General features: G+C 42.9%; 1 protein-coding gene across 2 annotated transcripts; it reads left to right on the top strand.

The window, feature by feature from the left end:
- The first annotated feature begins 1,574 nt into the window (after nucleotides 1-1,574).
- LOC142374072 (uncharacterized) lies at nucleotides 1,575-14,444 on the top strand. Of its 2 annotated transcripts, none has more exons than XM_075457581.1 (6): nucleotides 1,575-1,630; nucleotides 2,890-5,585; nucleotides 8,959-9,052; nucleotides 9,513-9,562; nucleotides 9,693-9,762; nucleotides 12,173-14,444. In XM_075457581.1, exons 2-5 carry the CDS (start codon nucleotides 2,895-2,897, stop codon nucleotides 9,738-9,740), a joined length of 2,883 nt encoding a protein of 960 aa, XP_075313696.1. In that variant the 5' UTR covers nucleotides 1,575-1,630; nucleotides 2,890-2,894; the 3' UTR covers nucleotides 9,741-9,762; nucleotides 12,173-14,444. The 2 variants fall into 2 exon arrangements, with proteins under 2 accessions (XP_075313696.1, XP_075313697.1); XM_075457582.1 differs by lacking the exon at nucleotides 1,575-1,630 and adding an exon at nucleotides 1,650-1,776.
- Nucleotides 14,445-15,334: the final 890 nt, after the last annotated feature.

The raw sequence follows: 15,334 nt of genomic DNA on the forward strand, positions 1-15,334 counted from the left end.
CACGACCTTGCTTACCTTCCAGCTCTTATGTTGCCAACTTCTACCCAAAATCTGGTTTGACTCTTCAGATGGCTTGAGGAGCAACATTAGCAGGTGTAATGTTCGTCTGCGTTCAGAGGCTGTTAGACATCACATTGTGTTGGTGACCAATGATCTGGTTTTTGCCTCAAAATAATCGGACCTATTCATGCCTATTTTATAGTTGTTAACTACATTTTAAATGAGGAAAAATCTGCATCAATCCTGTTGTTCTATGTCCAGTAAAGCGTTATCACAAAATAAGAATTTCTGTCAAAATTAGGAACTCTTAAGGACTCTTGAGAATATAACAAAGACTCATTTTTGGTCTTCTGGGGCAAATGTCCAAGGAGCATTGTGCTTTTTACCTTTGTGATGCACGGTGGTGGCAGTATAATGCTACGGGAGTGCTCATCATTACAAGAGACAGGGAGATTGGTTATGACTAACCATGTAGCTCTGTGATAACATAAGAAATGCAAACCAGTATATGCTGGAAAAGTGTGACCCGTTCAGCTGTAGTGCAGATTATGGAGCTCTTCATCTTTTGACTTCATCTCCAAGAGGAAAGGGCACCCTTGCCATTCCTTTCCTGTATGATGTAAAAGTAAGAGTAGGGCCATGGTGAGTAACTGGAATTGTACCTTAAACCCTACAGGACATATGAGGATAGAGCTAAAGATCCTTTACTGGCCTTTTCTTTCTAATGTTAAAAGTTGGTAAACTCTCCAAATTCATGTGTGCCCATCCTGTAGAAACTTGCTCCATATGACTCGAGGATGGAAATTGCAACAACATGGACTGTGTTGAAATGTTAAATGAAGGATCTAAAGGTGTTGAGACATGTTCTGTTGTACTCAATAATCATGCATGGCTCTTTGAAAAATCAAGTGAACCACTTTTGGTTCCTTTCAGTGGAGCAAAGTGAGGGTTTGCCTTCTGAATGTTGCCTTGAAATAAATGCAAAATGCTCAAAACTGTGATGTGCAAACTGATGATGAGCACCGACAGTTACTCTGGTGCTAAGGGGAAACCGATCCCGTTGTACTCTTTCATAAATCCTCCCCGGAATTACTGAAACTTGGGTCTCTGACGTCGTTATGTGCATCACCAAAGTTTCGATTTTTCACGAGTTGGGGTGGAGGACATCATACTGCTTTTCTCCCATAATGCCTGTCTGTTCCACAGCTGAGTGTCAACTATTTCATTGCTGCTCAGTTTTCTTGTCAAGTGCCCCGGAATGAGTCGGCTGACAGTGACCGCCAAATAATGACTATTCCAATGAAAGAAAAAGAACCTTCAGCCTTCCAAGTCGGCTGCTTTGCTAAAGGATTTCTGAAACTTTAACAGTTGGATAATGAAAACAATGTCCGTCTGAACTGAAACCATTGGTGGCCTTGTTCCGAGCACTAATTAGTTTGTCATTTCCAAATTAAAACTATTACGTTTGTATTTTATCGAGATAAAATTGTCATTACTAATATTATTTTTGAAGAAGAAAAAGGCACTAAAAAAGGACTATTGTTTTATTGTGAAGAGAATTCCCGGAAGTCAAAGATTATGTTCTAATCAACTTGACCGTGCTGCTATCAGAGGAGTGTGTTCCTGGAAAGTGAGTAGATATTTATTTAATTAAGGGCTTTCTCTGTTTTAGTTTTATTGGGAATTATAAGAACTGAGGTGTTGTTGAAAGAGATGCAGAGTGGGATGGATTCTTAACTGGACGTTTCAAAACGCTAAGATTTCCCCCCCGTCCGGGTAAGTTTTGATCAGCAGCACAGCACAGAGTCCTACCTCCGTACTGTCTTTGTCTCATGCAGGCGGGCCTTGCCCCGATGCGTTCCGTTCTCAGCGGAGAGAACGTGATGCCGAACTTCATCAAAAGTAATTTGCAGTTAAATATTGTTTGGTTTGTCGTTTAACTTAGGCACTTTGTGAGGTCAAAGTTCATTTTCTTTGATTTGTCAACATCTGCTCTCCAATTCGTAATCATTTTAACGCCACAAAGAACACTATTTTAAGCAAAATAGTTAATTTTTCAGATTGCGTCGGCCCTTGTTCCTGCAACAAAGTTAGGAACGGCCGTAGTAGCTGGTAACCAGTTATGTGCATTACTCAACTATACAAGTTGTCATTTTATCGGAATAATTACACTTTGCAGGAAGTAGACATTGCCGAAATGAGAAGTGGTTGTAATCAATTAGTGGAAGTTATCAGGGCACGTTCTTTGGTCTATTGCATCTTGTTTTGAGCGACATCTGCGTTTAAGCAATTAAATATATAATGCAGTTAGATGTAAGGGAACGCTACCGTAGCTAAGCCGGGCCTAGGTAGCATGCTAACATTAGCTGTGGCTAAGCTAACTAGCAAATCTGACCTGTCAGCGCTGGTGGTTTAAAAAAAAAAAGAAAGAAAGAAAAAGAAAAAGGCCGGTTGTCTGGAGAAACATTGTCACTTTCATCTAACAACTTAATACAGAAGACATTTGTTGACAGTAAGGTCATTTGGAACAAAGCCAAAAGATAAATTGTCAGGTAACCCATGCTATGTTCTGGTGTGAAAATGATATTCAAGCACACCCAAGTTTCCTCGCTAATGTCAACGGTTAGATGGTGGTTTAACTGTCTCCTTGACGTCCCATACTAAAAATGAAAATAAAAACGTGTTGAATAACGCTTAAACAAAGTGATAGCTCGAACTTAAGTTAAAGTAAAATCCTAACCTTTTTTATTATTTTTTTTTTTTTAAAAGAGCCTCTGTGTTTAGAAAACCGACTCTTGTGAACCAGTGATGATATTTTTAGAAATATTTAATGTGTTATTACATGTTAAACATTAATATGCTTTTTTTCCACTTTTCCATCCTTTCTAGTTGTTATGGAGCAGCCACCTGGGAGCTTAGATGATTTCCAGCCTCAAGATGACTCCACCTCCAACATCCCTACTGTGATTGACCCGACCAGGAAAGGAGAAGATTGCTTCCTTAGCTCCACTGCTCCCGATGCCCTGCGGATGGGCAAGAGCCCGGGCTGGTACCCAAACTCCGGGACCACCAACGCCGGATTACAGTTCTCAGAGACTGGCTCTTCAGACATCACACTTCAATCAGGGGATCAAATTCAGCCAGACAATGCCTTCTCCCACACTACAGTCACCCTCTCCTACGTGAGCAGGTCTCATGTTTTCACCACTCACAACTCCCTATCTCGACATTCGCCTCTGTACAGCGTGCCGCCTATCAGCAAGTTCTCCCTCCACCCGCACTGTGACGCAGATAACGGGCTTGGGGAGACCAGCTATGCACTGAGCCAGCATTACTTGGAGCAGACAGAGGAGCCCATAAACCTTGCCACTCAGACAGAACTGTTTCAGACATTTTCTCAGGCTCAAGTGAAACCAGAGAATGATGGTGCTGTATGTCTACCGCAGGAGCCTCTTGGGTTTAATGGAGAAGTCCTTTCCTGTGATGACTTCCTAGAGAAGCCCCTACAAGAAGAAGAAGAAGAGCACAGCGTTCCTCTTGAACATGGCGGGGGTTTGGAGAATGGTGAGCTTGATAGCCGGTCAAATCCCGGAGCATGTGCCGATTCCTCAACTGAAGCTGTCCCCCCTTTCACGGGGGAGGATGAGGAGAGTGGGGGCTCTGAGGTTCTCATCATTATGTCTAAGAAACAGGACTCTACGGTGGTCTCGCACAGCACAGCTGCCGGAGACCTGCGTTCATTGAGCAGGGATTATAGGAGTCCTCTTGAGGATCCCGTCTCCCCATCCGCTACCTCACTGGAAGATGTGGACGATGTGTTCATCCTCCCTCAGGCCTCCAGCTCGCCCAGTGCTGAAAACTCTCATCTGGAGACACCTGAGGAAGTGGCATGTGACTCCTCTAGTACAGAAAAGTCAGCTCAGCCAAGCCCTGGTGTCAGTGATGGCACCACAAGGTTAGACTCGAGTGATGAGAGCAAACAGCCAGCCCGTAGACGGAAGGCCGTCTTGGAGCCTTTGATTGACTTGACAGAAGATGTTTGTGTGTCGGATGTTTTGGAAAACGAACCCAGTAGTATTGTTCCTCACATCAATGGGAATGCAAAGGTGCTTGAGAGAACTCTAAAGGAAAGGAAACTACCAGTCCGCACTGGTAGAGGGACGCGGCTGGAGGCCATAGTCATGAACATAAATTCAAGCCGTTATAACGTGTCAGGATGCATACTCACCAATAAGAAAGTCAGTGCCTCTCAATCAACACCACACAATTCCACCTTTGGTTCTCCAAAGAGGAATGATACTCTATCAGTGCGCGAAGGGAGATGCAAAGTGAAATCTACTTTCTCAGTGAAAACGGCCAAAAGAAGAGCAGTAAAAGTGAATAAAAGTAAATCTAGTAATGTTAATACTGACAGTTGTAAAGACTCTACCTCTGATTCTGAACTCTTCAACAAGACGAAGAAGCAGCGTAGCAGCATACCTCCAAAAAGTCCTCAGTCTGCGAGGTCAAAGAGAGAACCTGTGCACCCACCACAGGCCAGCATCCTAAAGTCTAAGAGGAAGCCTTCATCACAGGCAAGTCCTCAGTATGCTGTGCTCAAGAACTCAAAGGCTGAGTCAGAGCCACTCAATCAGCCTGAACCCTCCGTGGAAAATAATGTGTCCAGAGTCCCCCCCCCACCACCACAAGCAAAATCTCCAAAGAACTGTCAAGGCAAAACCAAAAGTAAATCGCCTGGAAGCGAAGCGTCTCCCTCTGCCAAGACCAAGGTGACTCGCGCTCCTAAACGGAGGCGGAAGAAACACAAACCGAGTCAGTCTTCCTCCATGTTCTCCCCCAAAGAGCCCGAGATCAAGCTTAGGTACCTCAACTACAAAGAGGAGAAAAGGGACGTGAAGCGAGACAGTTTCTCTCCGTTCATCCGCGTGGAGCGTCAGCAGGCGTCGCCATCATTGTGCACTATCGTCAACTACCGCGAGGAGGAAAAGACGCAACACAAGACGCGCCAGCAGGCTCACAGCAGCGGTTTCATTTCTGCGGTCATACCCAGCACTTCCTGCCTGCAGCTGGGCCGGGCATCCAGGCACAGCCAGCACCAGCGCGCTCTAGTCTGCTGCCTGTGTGGCCACTCGGCCAACACCATTGACTTGGGGGACCTCCATGGACCCTACTACCCTGAGGGCTACCAGCTGAGCACCAAAACACCTGTCAGCACATCGGGACTCAAAGAGGATGGGGACAATTCCAGCGATTCCGACTCTTCATCCTGTAGCCTGAGGGGCAGCGGGAGGAAGTGTGCCATCACACCCACACCGTGGGCCGTCAAGCAAGGAGCTCAGCTGAAGCAGAAGGTCCTCCAGGGACGCCGCAGGTGGGACGCAGGCGCCGGCAGCCCTGCAAACAAGCGGGCTCGGTCGGACACTGCTCCTGAAGATGTAGAGGACTGGTACTCCCCACCCGTTCTGCCTCTGGAACCCTGTGAATTCTGGCTCCATGAAGATTGCGCCATCTGGTCTGCAGGCGTCTTCCTTGTGAAGGGAAAAGTCTACGGACTCGAGGAGGCCGTCAAGGTGGCCCAGGAGACGGTAAAGCTGCTCTTTTAAGCTTGTTCAATGAATGCGGTGTAACGCAATTACACATGATGTGGTTGATATAATGGAGCAGGAAATTGACCAAATACCGTGGGCGTTGGATTGGAGTCGGTTGTTTTCTCTGCCTCTGGATGCTAAAAGGTTTTTGATGTGCTCTTAACTCAAAGCATGAGGTTGCAGGAATAATGCAGCATTGTGTTTATTAGAAAAGGCTGGAAATAATTGGTGCAGACAAATTCTGAGACGCTGATTTGTTTCGAAATGCAAGAGGCTCCCACACACTGAGCTTTTCATTTTATTTGCAACATTAAAAAAACAAAAAAAAACAACTGAAGATGGAAATTTAGCACAAATGATCTTTCACTGTACTGATTCACATGCCAACATGTTGCAAACGTAAAGTCTCTAAACTTTCAAGCAATGAGTTGCAAATGATGCAATGACATTTAAAAGTATTTTACCTTGGGATTTGTCCAGTATGAGAAACAAAAAGAAATTGTTTGGGGGGGGCTTTGAGCATTTTTATGAATTATATGTTTTTGGCACAAAAAGTTAATGATAGACACAAAAGTATTTTCTGAAATCCAGAAAAGATGAAGCACTGTGCAAAAGTCTTGAATCATCCCTTGTTTCTTTATATACAGAAGTGAAACGGTGCAAATGTGCAACAGTTTTTTTTTTTTTTGTAAAACTTCCTCAGTTTTTTTTTTTTTTTTTAAGGACACATTGCACACCGTGCTGAGTTATGCAAAGTTTTCATCTAATGGCTCATTAGGGTGAAAAATACTATTTTCTGTCTGTCACACTGTGATATCTAAAGAAATAACAAATCTGATGCAAAATGCCTGAAGATGCCATTTAAAATAGGTTCTGGCTAAGTTGTTTGTTATGTAGACCAGGGGTCTTCAACGTTTTTCAGGCCAGGGACCCCCAAACTGATCGAGAGTTGGAGCAGGGACCCCCCTACTATTTATATGGCATACAATTGTGTTTTATATTTAACGGGGGCCTAGTGCCGTGTATAAACATAACTACTCTGTTATTGTACATTCAATACTAAGCTATTCAAATGATACACAGGTTAATATATTCATGTTTTTATTTTAAACATGTGCAAGGTACAGGGTGGCCGTGCCACTGCCATTTATAAACAAACATCTTGCATACAACACTGAGCTATTCAAATAATCCACAGATTTTAACTTTAAACATGCATGTAGATGGGACAATGAATCCTCAAACCATCTGTGGATGGCACACGTTTGCACACAATTTGTGAGAAAAAACTGTTTGAAAAAAAAAAAAAAGGAAACGTTAAAAACCGTCTAATCAACCAAAGATTTCGCAACCCCCCCCCCCCCCTGCAGTACCTCCGCGGACCCCCTGTTGAAGACCTCTGATGTAGACACAACACTGGTTCATCCCTTGAGTTAGATGCCATTTTTTTTTTAAGATTCTTGAATGATTCATAGGTGAAAGTTAAGTAGCTTTAAAAGAATCTTAGAAGAAGGACTGGGCAGGAAACGAGTGGAAAAGCAGCCATTGTGGCAAGAAAAGCTTGCTCTTTAAAAGATTACAAAAACGTTTGGCTGCTTGGAAGTAAGAGATAAATAAATGATCAGTGTCTCAAGACTTTTTTGTTTGATTCAATTGGAAAAGTAGGTCTATTTTGTAAATGGGACAGTGGTTACAGTTCTATAAATGCATGGGTCTGATCTCAAAGAAACAAAGTGTACAAACGGAAGACTCAGAAAAACAGGAGTGTTAGCGCGTAGTCAATCATTGGCCAAAATGTCTTTGAATTAATCACTTAATAGTTTGATAATAGTAGCCTCTTTCACATAACCGTTGCGCCTTTGAAAAAAAAAAAAACCTTGTTAACCTGCCTCTGTTCCTTCTCATAAGTCACACATATGAGCTCAGCCATCCATCGCTGTGTCCTTACACACATTTAAAGCCTGACATGGAATCAGCTGAGTAACGGCAGCACCAAAGCACACAGAGGCAGGATTGTTTAGCCTCTGGTACGACCTCCTTTGCCATATCAGAGGCAGATTGACTTTACTTTGTGTGAAATGAAGGCACATCAGTCCCAGCTTGAAAAGGCTAATGTGAAAGGGGCTAGTGTGTGTTATCGCACAAGTGCATGCAGGGTCAAATAACTCATGTCAGCTTTCCTCACAGAATATCTTTTGGTGTAGCCTCTTTTGCTAAATGTTCTCAAGAGTTTGGTGTTGGTGATGGTGAACAGCTCGGCCTCAGGAGCCTGCTCGCTGGGCTGCAGTAGATTTAGTCCCCTGCATCCCCCCCATCTTACTTTGGCCACCACTAACATGCTATAAGTATGTATAAATCTGCTCTGCTGCCAGGTCCCCCACCAAAGCTCAGATTTTGCTGAGGGATCTATTAAAGGATAAGACCGTTTTTTTGACATTGGGCCCTTGACTTCACATTATAACAGGATGTTCTACTCACCCCTGCTTGTTGTTGGCAATTTGGAGCTGTTCCGAAGATATTCGCGAGGCGTCTGGCTGCTCTCTTGAGATATTCGGCCATGAAACGGTTTCCTATGGGCAACGTTATACAGGCACAAACTATGCTGTTTATAATTTATTAATTACTGTACACTAGCACTGATAACGTGGAGGTGCGTCGCTTACTTAAAAAAATCCGGGTTACTGTAATTTTGAATTTTTGTCGTAAAGTCTGTGTGTGTTTGTCTGTGGGCTGTCTGTGGTAGTAGCACGATGATGACGTCAGTAACACCCACTTTACGACAAAAATTCAAAATTACAGCAACCCGGATTTTTTTAAGTAAGCGACGCACCTCCACGTTATCAGTGCTAGTGTACAGTAATTAATAAATTATAAAAAGTATAGTTTGTGCCTGTAAAACGTTGCACATAGGAAACCGTTTCATGGCCGAATATCTCAAGAGAGCAGCCAGACGCCTCTCGAATATCTTCGGAACAGCTCCAAATGACCAACAACAAGCAGGGGTGAGTAGAACATCATGTTATAATGTGAAATCAAGGGCCCAATGTCAAAAAAACGGTCTTGTCCTTTAAGTTTAATGGTCAAGAACAAGTACCGGTATAAAGATGTTGAAATTCTTAGTGTAATGAAAGCGATTACCTTAAAAAGCCCATACAAGTGCCGAAATAAATGTACCTTTAGAGGCTTCCCTGGTCAAGAGTTGATGGTTGTTTGTAAATCTCAGAATTTAAAAGTATCAAAGGCAGTGTTTAACCTCCACTCCTGTAAATGTACAGAATGCAGTGATAGCAATTCATTTGAAATGTTTTGTCACATTTAGAAACGGATTTTTTTTAGAAAATCTAAATGTGGTCTTTTGACCTGTTTTCAGGTGTGTTCAGCGTGCCATCATCAAGGTGCTACACTGGGCTGCTTCTTTAAAGCCTGCCCTAACAAGTACCACTACAGGTGTGCTCTGGAGTCGGGTGAGTACTGGTCCAAGGAACATGGCACAATTACTCCGGTCCTTTCCTCTACCGTTTTGCTGAAAATGCGCATGATCTCCTTGTTTTTAAACCAAATTTGTCCTTTGTAAGCAGCCATGTATATTTAGCTTATGTTGTCTGAGTCTTTAGTCTCCACCCTGGTATAATGAGGGATCTATGGAGATGGCGCTGATTTGTTTGTCCTATCTGCTCCTCTCACCTGATATTTAACACTCGGTATGTCTTATATCCCAAGTGAACTTTATACCTTATGAAGTATGAAGCAGAATATAGAAACCACCGACTGAAGTTATTGTGTGCGAGTGTGTGTGCATCTGGAAACAACCCGTCCGTGAGGCTGTCATCACTTCCGCCAGGCCTGAACTTGCATGTGTGGGTGGTTGAACCCATGGCATGAATCAGCGTGGCATCTTTAACCGCTCTGTTCTCGTTCTGGCAGATTGTGTACTCATTGAAGACAATTTCTCCATGAAGTGTAAGAAGCACAAGGTACGCAGCCACCCGGGAAAACCTTCTTATAAAATGGCGAGGATGTGTTCCTGCTGTTGGAGACTATTTGGGAAAGTGTTGAAGCTGATAAAGTTTGGCGTAAATATGTTGATTTCTTGTGTTTTCTCAGAACAAAACATTCAAAGCACCTCCAGGGAGCCGAGGGGACAACAGGTGACACTTAACAGGCGCCTCATGAGGTGAGTACATACCTTTTTCTACTTAAATATATGAAACTTGTCGCCCAGTAGGGCCGTCAAAATTGCTCAAAAATGACGTTCGAATATTCCCTCTAAAAAAATCTTTATTTGTGCATTATGCTGCATTTGGGGGCTTTCAATCAGCCAGACTGCCAGGCGATGAGAGCAATTACGTCAATAAGAAGACAAACAAAAACAACGAGACGCAACTACTTGTATAGGCAGTTTATTTAAAGGGATAGTTCGCCTCTTTTGATATGAAGCTGTATGACATCAACATCATTTCTGAACATCTTCTTACCCCCTGCTGCGTCCTGTGAGCAGAGTTCCAGCCTCGTTTTGGTGTTGATGAAGGTAGTCCGGCTAGTTGGCTGGGATTTAAAAAATAAAGCGTTTTGCTTCTCAAAACAATATGCGTTCAAAAGAGTAATACATTTGCATCACAAAATTGTTCTCCAGGAAAAAGTCAGAGCTCACAATCGCTTGGCCCTATTTTCTCTCCCTTCGTATCACTGCCTGCTGCCGACAGCCGCGCCTGTTACGGTGTTTGCTGCTCGGAAGCAGGCGACTGCTCGCTCTGCACTTCGGTCGGCACGGTCTACACAGCAGGCAGTGATACGAAGGGAGAGAGAAAATAGTGCCAATGTCAGAATAAATGGTGTTTGCTGCGCTTCTGTTAGTAGTTTTTAATAAAACTTTCTGAACAAAACTGACTACACACTAAACAACCTCACTCTGCATATGCCGCTAAGGCAAACGGCTAACATTAACCTTTCTAGTTGCTGTAGTGAAAATGAGGCATTAAAGTTGGTACATTAAGATGTTTCTACACATCAAAGCTTTGCAATGTATAGAGTTAAAATCCCATCTTAATTAAACTGGATGAAAAGCTTTCTGCTGTCAACAGGGCTTGTATAATGAAAGATGATCTGAAGTGGCTCAGTGTAGGAGTGTCACGATATCAGATATCAGATATCAGAGTCGATACCAATACCAGTGAAATTCCACCATTCTCGATACCACGGTAAAATAAAAAAAAACTTCAACATACTCATTTATTAAAAACATTTGAACATTACACAAAACAACAGTGGCACTGGCCTTCATGTAGCCTTCAAGGAATGAATAAAAACCCACTATTAACATTTGATCCATTTGAATTGGGATCAGGCAATATCAGAACCATGATAGTGATATTCTATGACTTAGTCATTTTAAACAATATCTGCTTAGTGCCTATCGCGCATGTGCACTGTAGCTTCCACAGGTGATCTACGCACGTCTTTTGAACACAACTTTAGTCTTTGCGATATAAGCAGATACATTATTTGATCTATTTCACAACCGGGTAACTCGCGTTGGCACAGAGAAACCAGGAATACTTCTGGAAAGGGTACGTTCTGCTGTTTATTATATGCAACTTATTCAGCAAAGACCCAGCTTTGCTCTGTTTGTTTGTTGTCTTCATAACGGGATTATTTCGGTATGTACAGATACTCTTTGCAAACTCTGTTTCCGTTGTTTCTTGTGATATGCGTTTCATATCTTTGCGATGGGGAGTTTGTTCAACACTGGGTGTGAATTTGCCCGCAAAGTGAACGTTAACATGGCTTGAAACTCACTCACCTTGAATTCTGTGAATAATTCTGAATGTCTGTCCTTGAGCTGCTTCGCTTATTTGGAATCGTTTTCGAATCTATTATTAATCCCTGATCATCCGCCTCAAACGCAAAGTACCTTCAGACACGACTCGTCGCTGCAGCTGCCATCTTCCGTGTTCCTTTGGCATTTAACGGCACACTGGACCACTTGTAGGTGTGTATGGTGCCCACGTTACCTCCGGAGGAATTTCATCCCCGGTACCAACAGTACTGTAGAAAAACGAGTACCGTCTGTTTTTAGAATTGTGGCATGGCATGGACTTGGTACCGAAGTATCGGTTCTCGTGACATCCCTAGCTCAGTAAATTATTCCAACAGCACTGTTGTTGGATAATATGCTACTATGACAAATGTTTAATCGTATACAAGAAAATGAGAAAAATGGCAAGATTGTGTTAAATTGATTTGATTTAAGTGGTGAAAATGTCAATATTTCATCACCTTGCACCCAACTACTTTGTGATTGGGTCTTGCTCATATTTGGTAGTGTGGAGCACACCAGCCATTCATAAAAGAGGCCAGGCTTTTCATTAAGTCCTGTTTTTTATTGTAATAAATACAATAATATGACCCAATTTCTGCTGCTTTATCATATGCTGCTGCGAATATTCAAGTATGACTGGCATGAATGCGTCTCCCAGGAAACGGACGAAGCTGAGATCTTGTAACGATGAACCAGTTAACTTCATTAAATTCTGTTCTCTCAGCTTGTTGTGTATTCTTTCTGATAATTCCGTTTCTATCCACAGACTCACTTGCAGCATCTTGCAGGGGTCCCTCTCCCCCTCCCTCTGCTGGTAACCGTGGCAACTGTGGACCAGGGGTCTTCTGACTGACAGCTAGCACCAACAAACCTTAACTGCACCCTCTGCTCTTCAGCTGCACTGTTCAAACCTTCCTCGGTCCACTCTGCCGGTACTCATCAGCCAACGCCACCCGTGGACGGAGGAAGACCACTCATAACATAACATGCTGAAATTGTCATGTGCGTGGTTATTTATATGGGATTTTTTTTTTTTTTTTCTCCTTGGATTAAATATGAATAACAATCAAAGATATTTAATTTTTTAAAGATTTTCTAAGTATTTGATTATATTTGGTTTATTTATTCCTGAACTTTTTCTTATTGGCTTCTTTAGCAGTTGTCAAAGAGGTTTAATGGTGTGTGTGCTTGTGTGTGTGTTTTTTTTTTTTTTTGTTGTTGTTTTTTTTCCTTTTCTGTTTTTTAAGTTATTGGTAAAGCAGTTTGTTGTTGAAGTCTCAAGCCAGTTACGGAGATTCTAGTTTGTTTTAATAACGAGGTGGGAAAGAAAAAAGTGCTGCCCTCACAGAGGGGGTCATAAAATGCAGCACCTTGGACCATCACCCATGGCATTAAGTTTTTTTCTCCTCTGCGAAAGTCGGATTCCCCCCTGAACATTGGGCTCAGTTGAATTCATAGAGGGAGCCGATCAGTGTGTTTTGAATGTATCTTCACAGGAAGCACTTGGGCCTGTGCTCCGGCTGCAGTATTAACTTGTTCAGCCTCCCACCCTCGTGTGCTTCAGGCTCTCATGTGGCTCTTGATGCCCGCAGGTCACACTTTAAAGTTGGAAGCGTCAGAATGAAACGGCATGTTTTCTTTTCGTGTAACTCAAAGCACTTTGGCCACGTTAGGCTGGCAGCATTTAAACATGCCCACGTTGTGTTCGCCTGCTCTGCCTTTAAATCTCTTTATCTTAAAAAAAATTTCCCGTCACGGGTTGGTGAATAATCTAGGCTTAGGCCCCCCCCGGAAGTGAAGGGTTTCCTTTAAAATGCAGTTTGAGCTGCAGTCGGTCCTTTTTGTCCTGCTTTTTGCAGCATAGTTTTTCACTTTTGGAACATGGAAGAGTGCCCAGCTCCAGGGATGTTCTGCTTATTTCTGTGCTAAGAATTTTAGGTTAACTTTGGTCTCCAGTTCAATAGGAATGTTAGACCGTTTCACATCTTGACTTGGGCCTATAAAAGGTGCATTTGCACCTGAACCTTTGTGAAAAAGCCTTATCTGACAGAGGTTTGTAGAAGTTTTCTTTCTTACTCTCACTAGCTTGTGGTGCAACGACAAATCAGTGGATGTATGTACTGTGTGTTCCTCCTGAAGCCTGACGGCAGCTTCAGGCACGTTTCTGCTGCAGACTTTATTGTGGCAGTGAACCCTCTCACCACGCAGGCGCTCCGGCTCTGGGAGTCGTGTTCTCAGATGTGTTCGCACCTGCTGAGTTGGGTGTGGAGGAGAGAGCTTTTCAACTTTCAGCCGGCCTGTTTGTCTTAGAGGAAATCTGTGTGATAGCTGTTACCGTGTCTGTGTACTTCTACCTTGGCACCATTGGGGGCAGCGTGGGGCCATCTGAGATCGGTGTGCACAGTTGAGCCACGGCTCGGTGTCGCAGAACCTCCACACAGAGGCAGCTGAAGCCACAAATCTCCCCCTGAAAACACCACGGCTCTTCCATTTGGGCCATCTTTATGTTTACTTCATTTTCTGTTTTGTTTCAATGAAACAATTAAATTAATCTTCTTAAGTTGTGTCGGCAAGCCTGGAGTTTCTCTGCAATTTTTTATTTTATTTTATTCACTTGCAATCAACTTGTACCAAATCCAGATGTTTTGTTATGACAAACTTAGAGAGTGTTTGCATTTTTAAAATCCTTTGTCCGTGTGGTTATCTCAGGGCTGAATCTCAGATATTGTAATGATTTTGTTCTTATTTTGTGATTTTGTTTTTCTCGCGTTAACCCCACCTCGACTGGAGTATTGATACGTGTAGCAGGATGTGATTTTTCTGCTCGGATGCAAAGCCTCGTCGGTCCTGGTACACACTACCCGTACATTCCAACACATCCTCCATCTCTGTGCTGCGGTGTTTTTAAGTTTAACATTGGACTAATGCCAACGCATTGTTATGTCGTCAACGTCTTATGTTCTGGGAAGTTTTTGTACCGTCTTGTTCACCTCTTGGAGCAGAAGAGGACTTGTAATTGTCAAAATTAAATATTTTGTTCAAGGCTCTGGTTTTCTGTTTGAGATTTGTTGTGTATTATGAGGAATTGTTTCGTGTGGCTCTAAGAATGTACAGGCGAGCACCAACCTCACCAATACGAAACGTCCTGCTGTAAACGGGCTGTATTTATACAGAACCTTTGTAGCCTTGTGGACCGCACAGGTTCATGTGTTTTTAATTATAGGCTTCATGTATATTTGAACATACTTTTGCAGTGTAAGTGATATTTTGCTATAATTACAGCTGCCAGTTTTTTTTTTTTTTTTGTCTTTATGACTTAGCACATCTGCATCTGGCCACTAGGATTTTTCCCATTCTTCAAAGCAAACTTTGTTCCAGGTCCTTCAAGTTGGATGGGTTCCGCACAGCAATCATGGAAGTCATGCCATAGAGTCTTTGTTGGCTTTGACTTGGCAAACAGTCAATGGAACAGTGTAAACTCGCCCAAATCCAGATGGAGCAAATGTAACTGGGCACAGTCCGCTCTCATTTGGTGAAGGAGTGTGCTGACATCTAATGTGGCGGCAACCTGGGTGAGTGGGAGCAAGCAATGTTGCTCATTTTCTTAAAGTTCTGTCGAAATTCGTCCCACTCTACCTTTGCACCTCTTATTACTTCAAGTGACTTCCTCATGGTCCTTGTTCCTAATCTTTCATTAAATTGCACGCACTTTCTGTCCATCTGGATCATTAACTGCTACCTCGGCTCCCTCCTCAGTTATTTAGATCAGATTTGAACAAAAGTAACTGCCGAGAAGAAAATGGATGAAAATGCTTTATTACACCCACTAATCTATGATGCTAAGAGAAAATTCCAGCTCACAGGTTAGCTCGGCACTTATCACCATCTATAGCCTCGGCTTAATAAAAGTGCAATATCGCATGTTTAC

This window comes from Odontesthes bonariensis, chromosome 23 (genome assembly GCF_027942865.1).
Source record: "Odontesthes bonariensis isolate fOdoBon6 chromosome 23, fOdoBon6.hap1, whole genome shotgun sequence".
Taxonomy (NCBI): domain Eukaryota; kingdom Metazoa; phylum Chordata; class Actinopteri; order Atheriniformes; family Atherinopsidae; genus Odontesthes; species Odontesthes bonariensis.

Coding starts and splice junctions, on each gene's coding strand:
- LOC142374072 (XM_075457581.1), top strand. CDS start 2,895: ATGGAGCAGCCACCTGGGAGCTTAGATGATTTCCAGCCTCAAGATGAC. Junction 5,586..8,958: donor TCAAGGTGGCCCAGGAGACG/GTAAAGCTGCTC, acceptor ACCTGTTTTCAG/GTGTGTTCAGCGTGCCATCA. Junction 9,053..9,512: donor CAGGTGTGCTCTGGAGTCGG/GTGAGTACTGGT, acceptor TCGTTCTGGCAG/ATTGTGTACTCATTGAAGAC.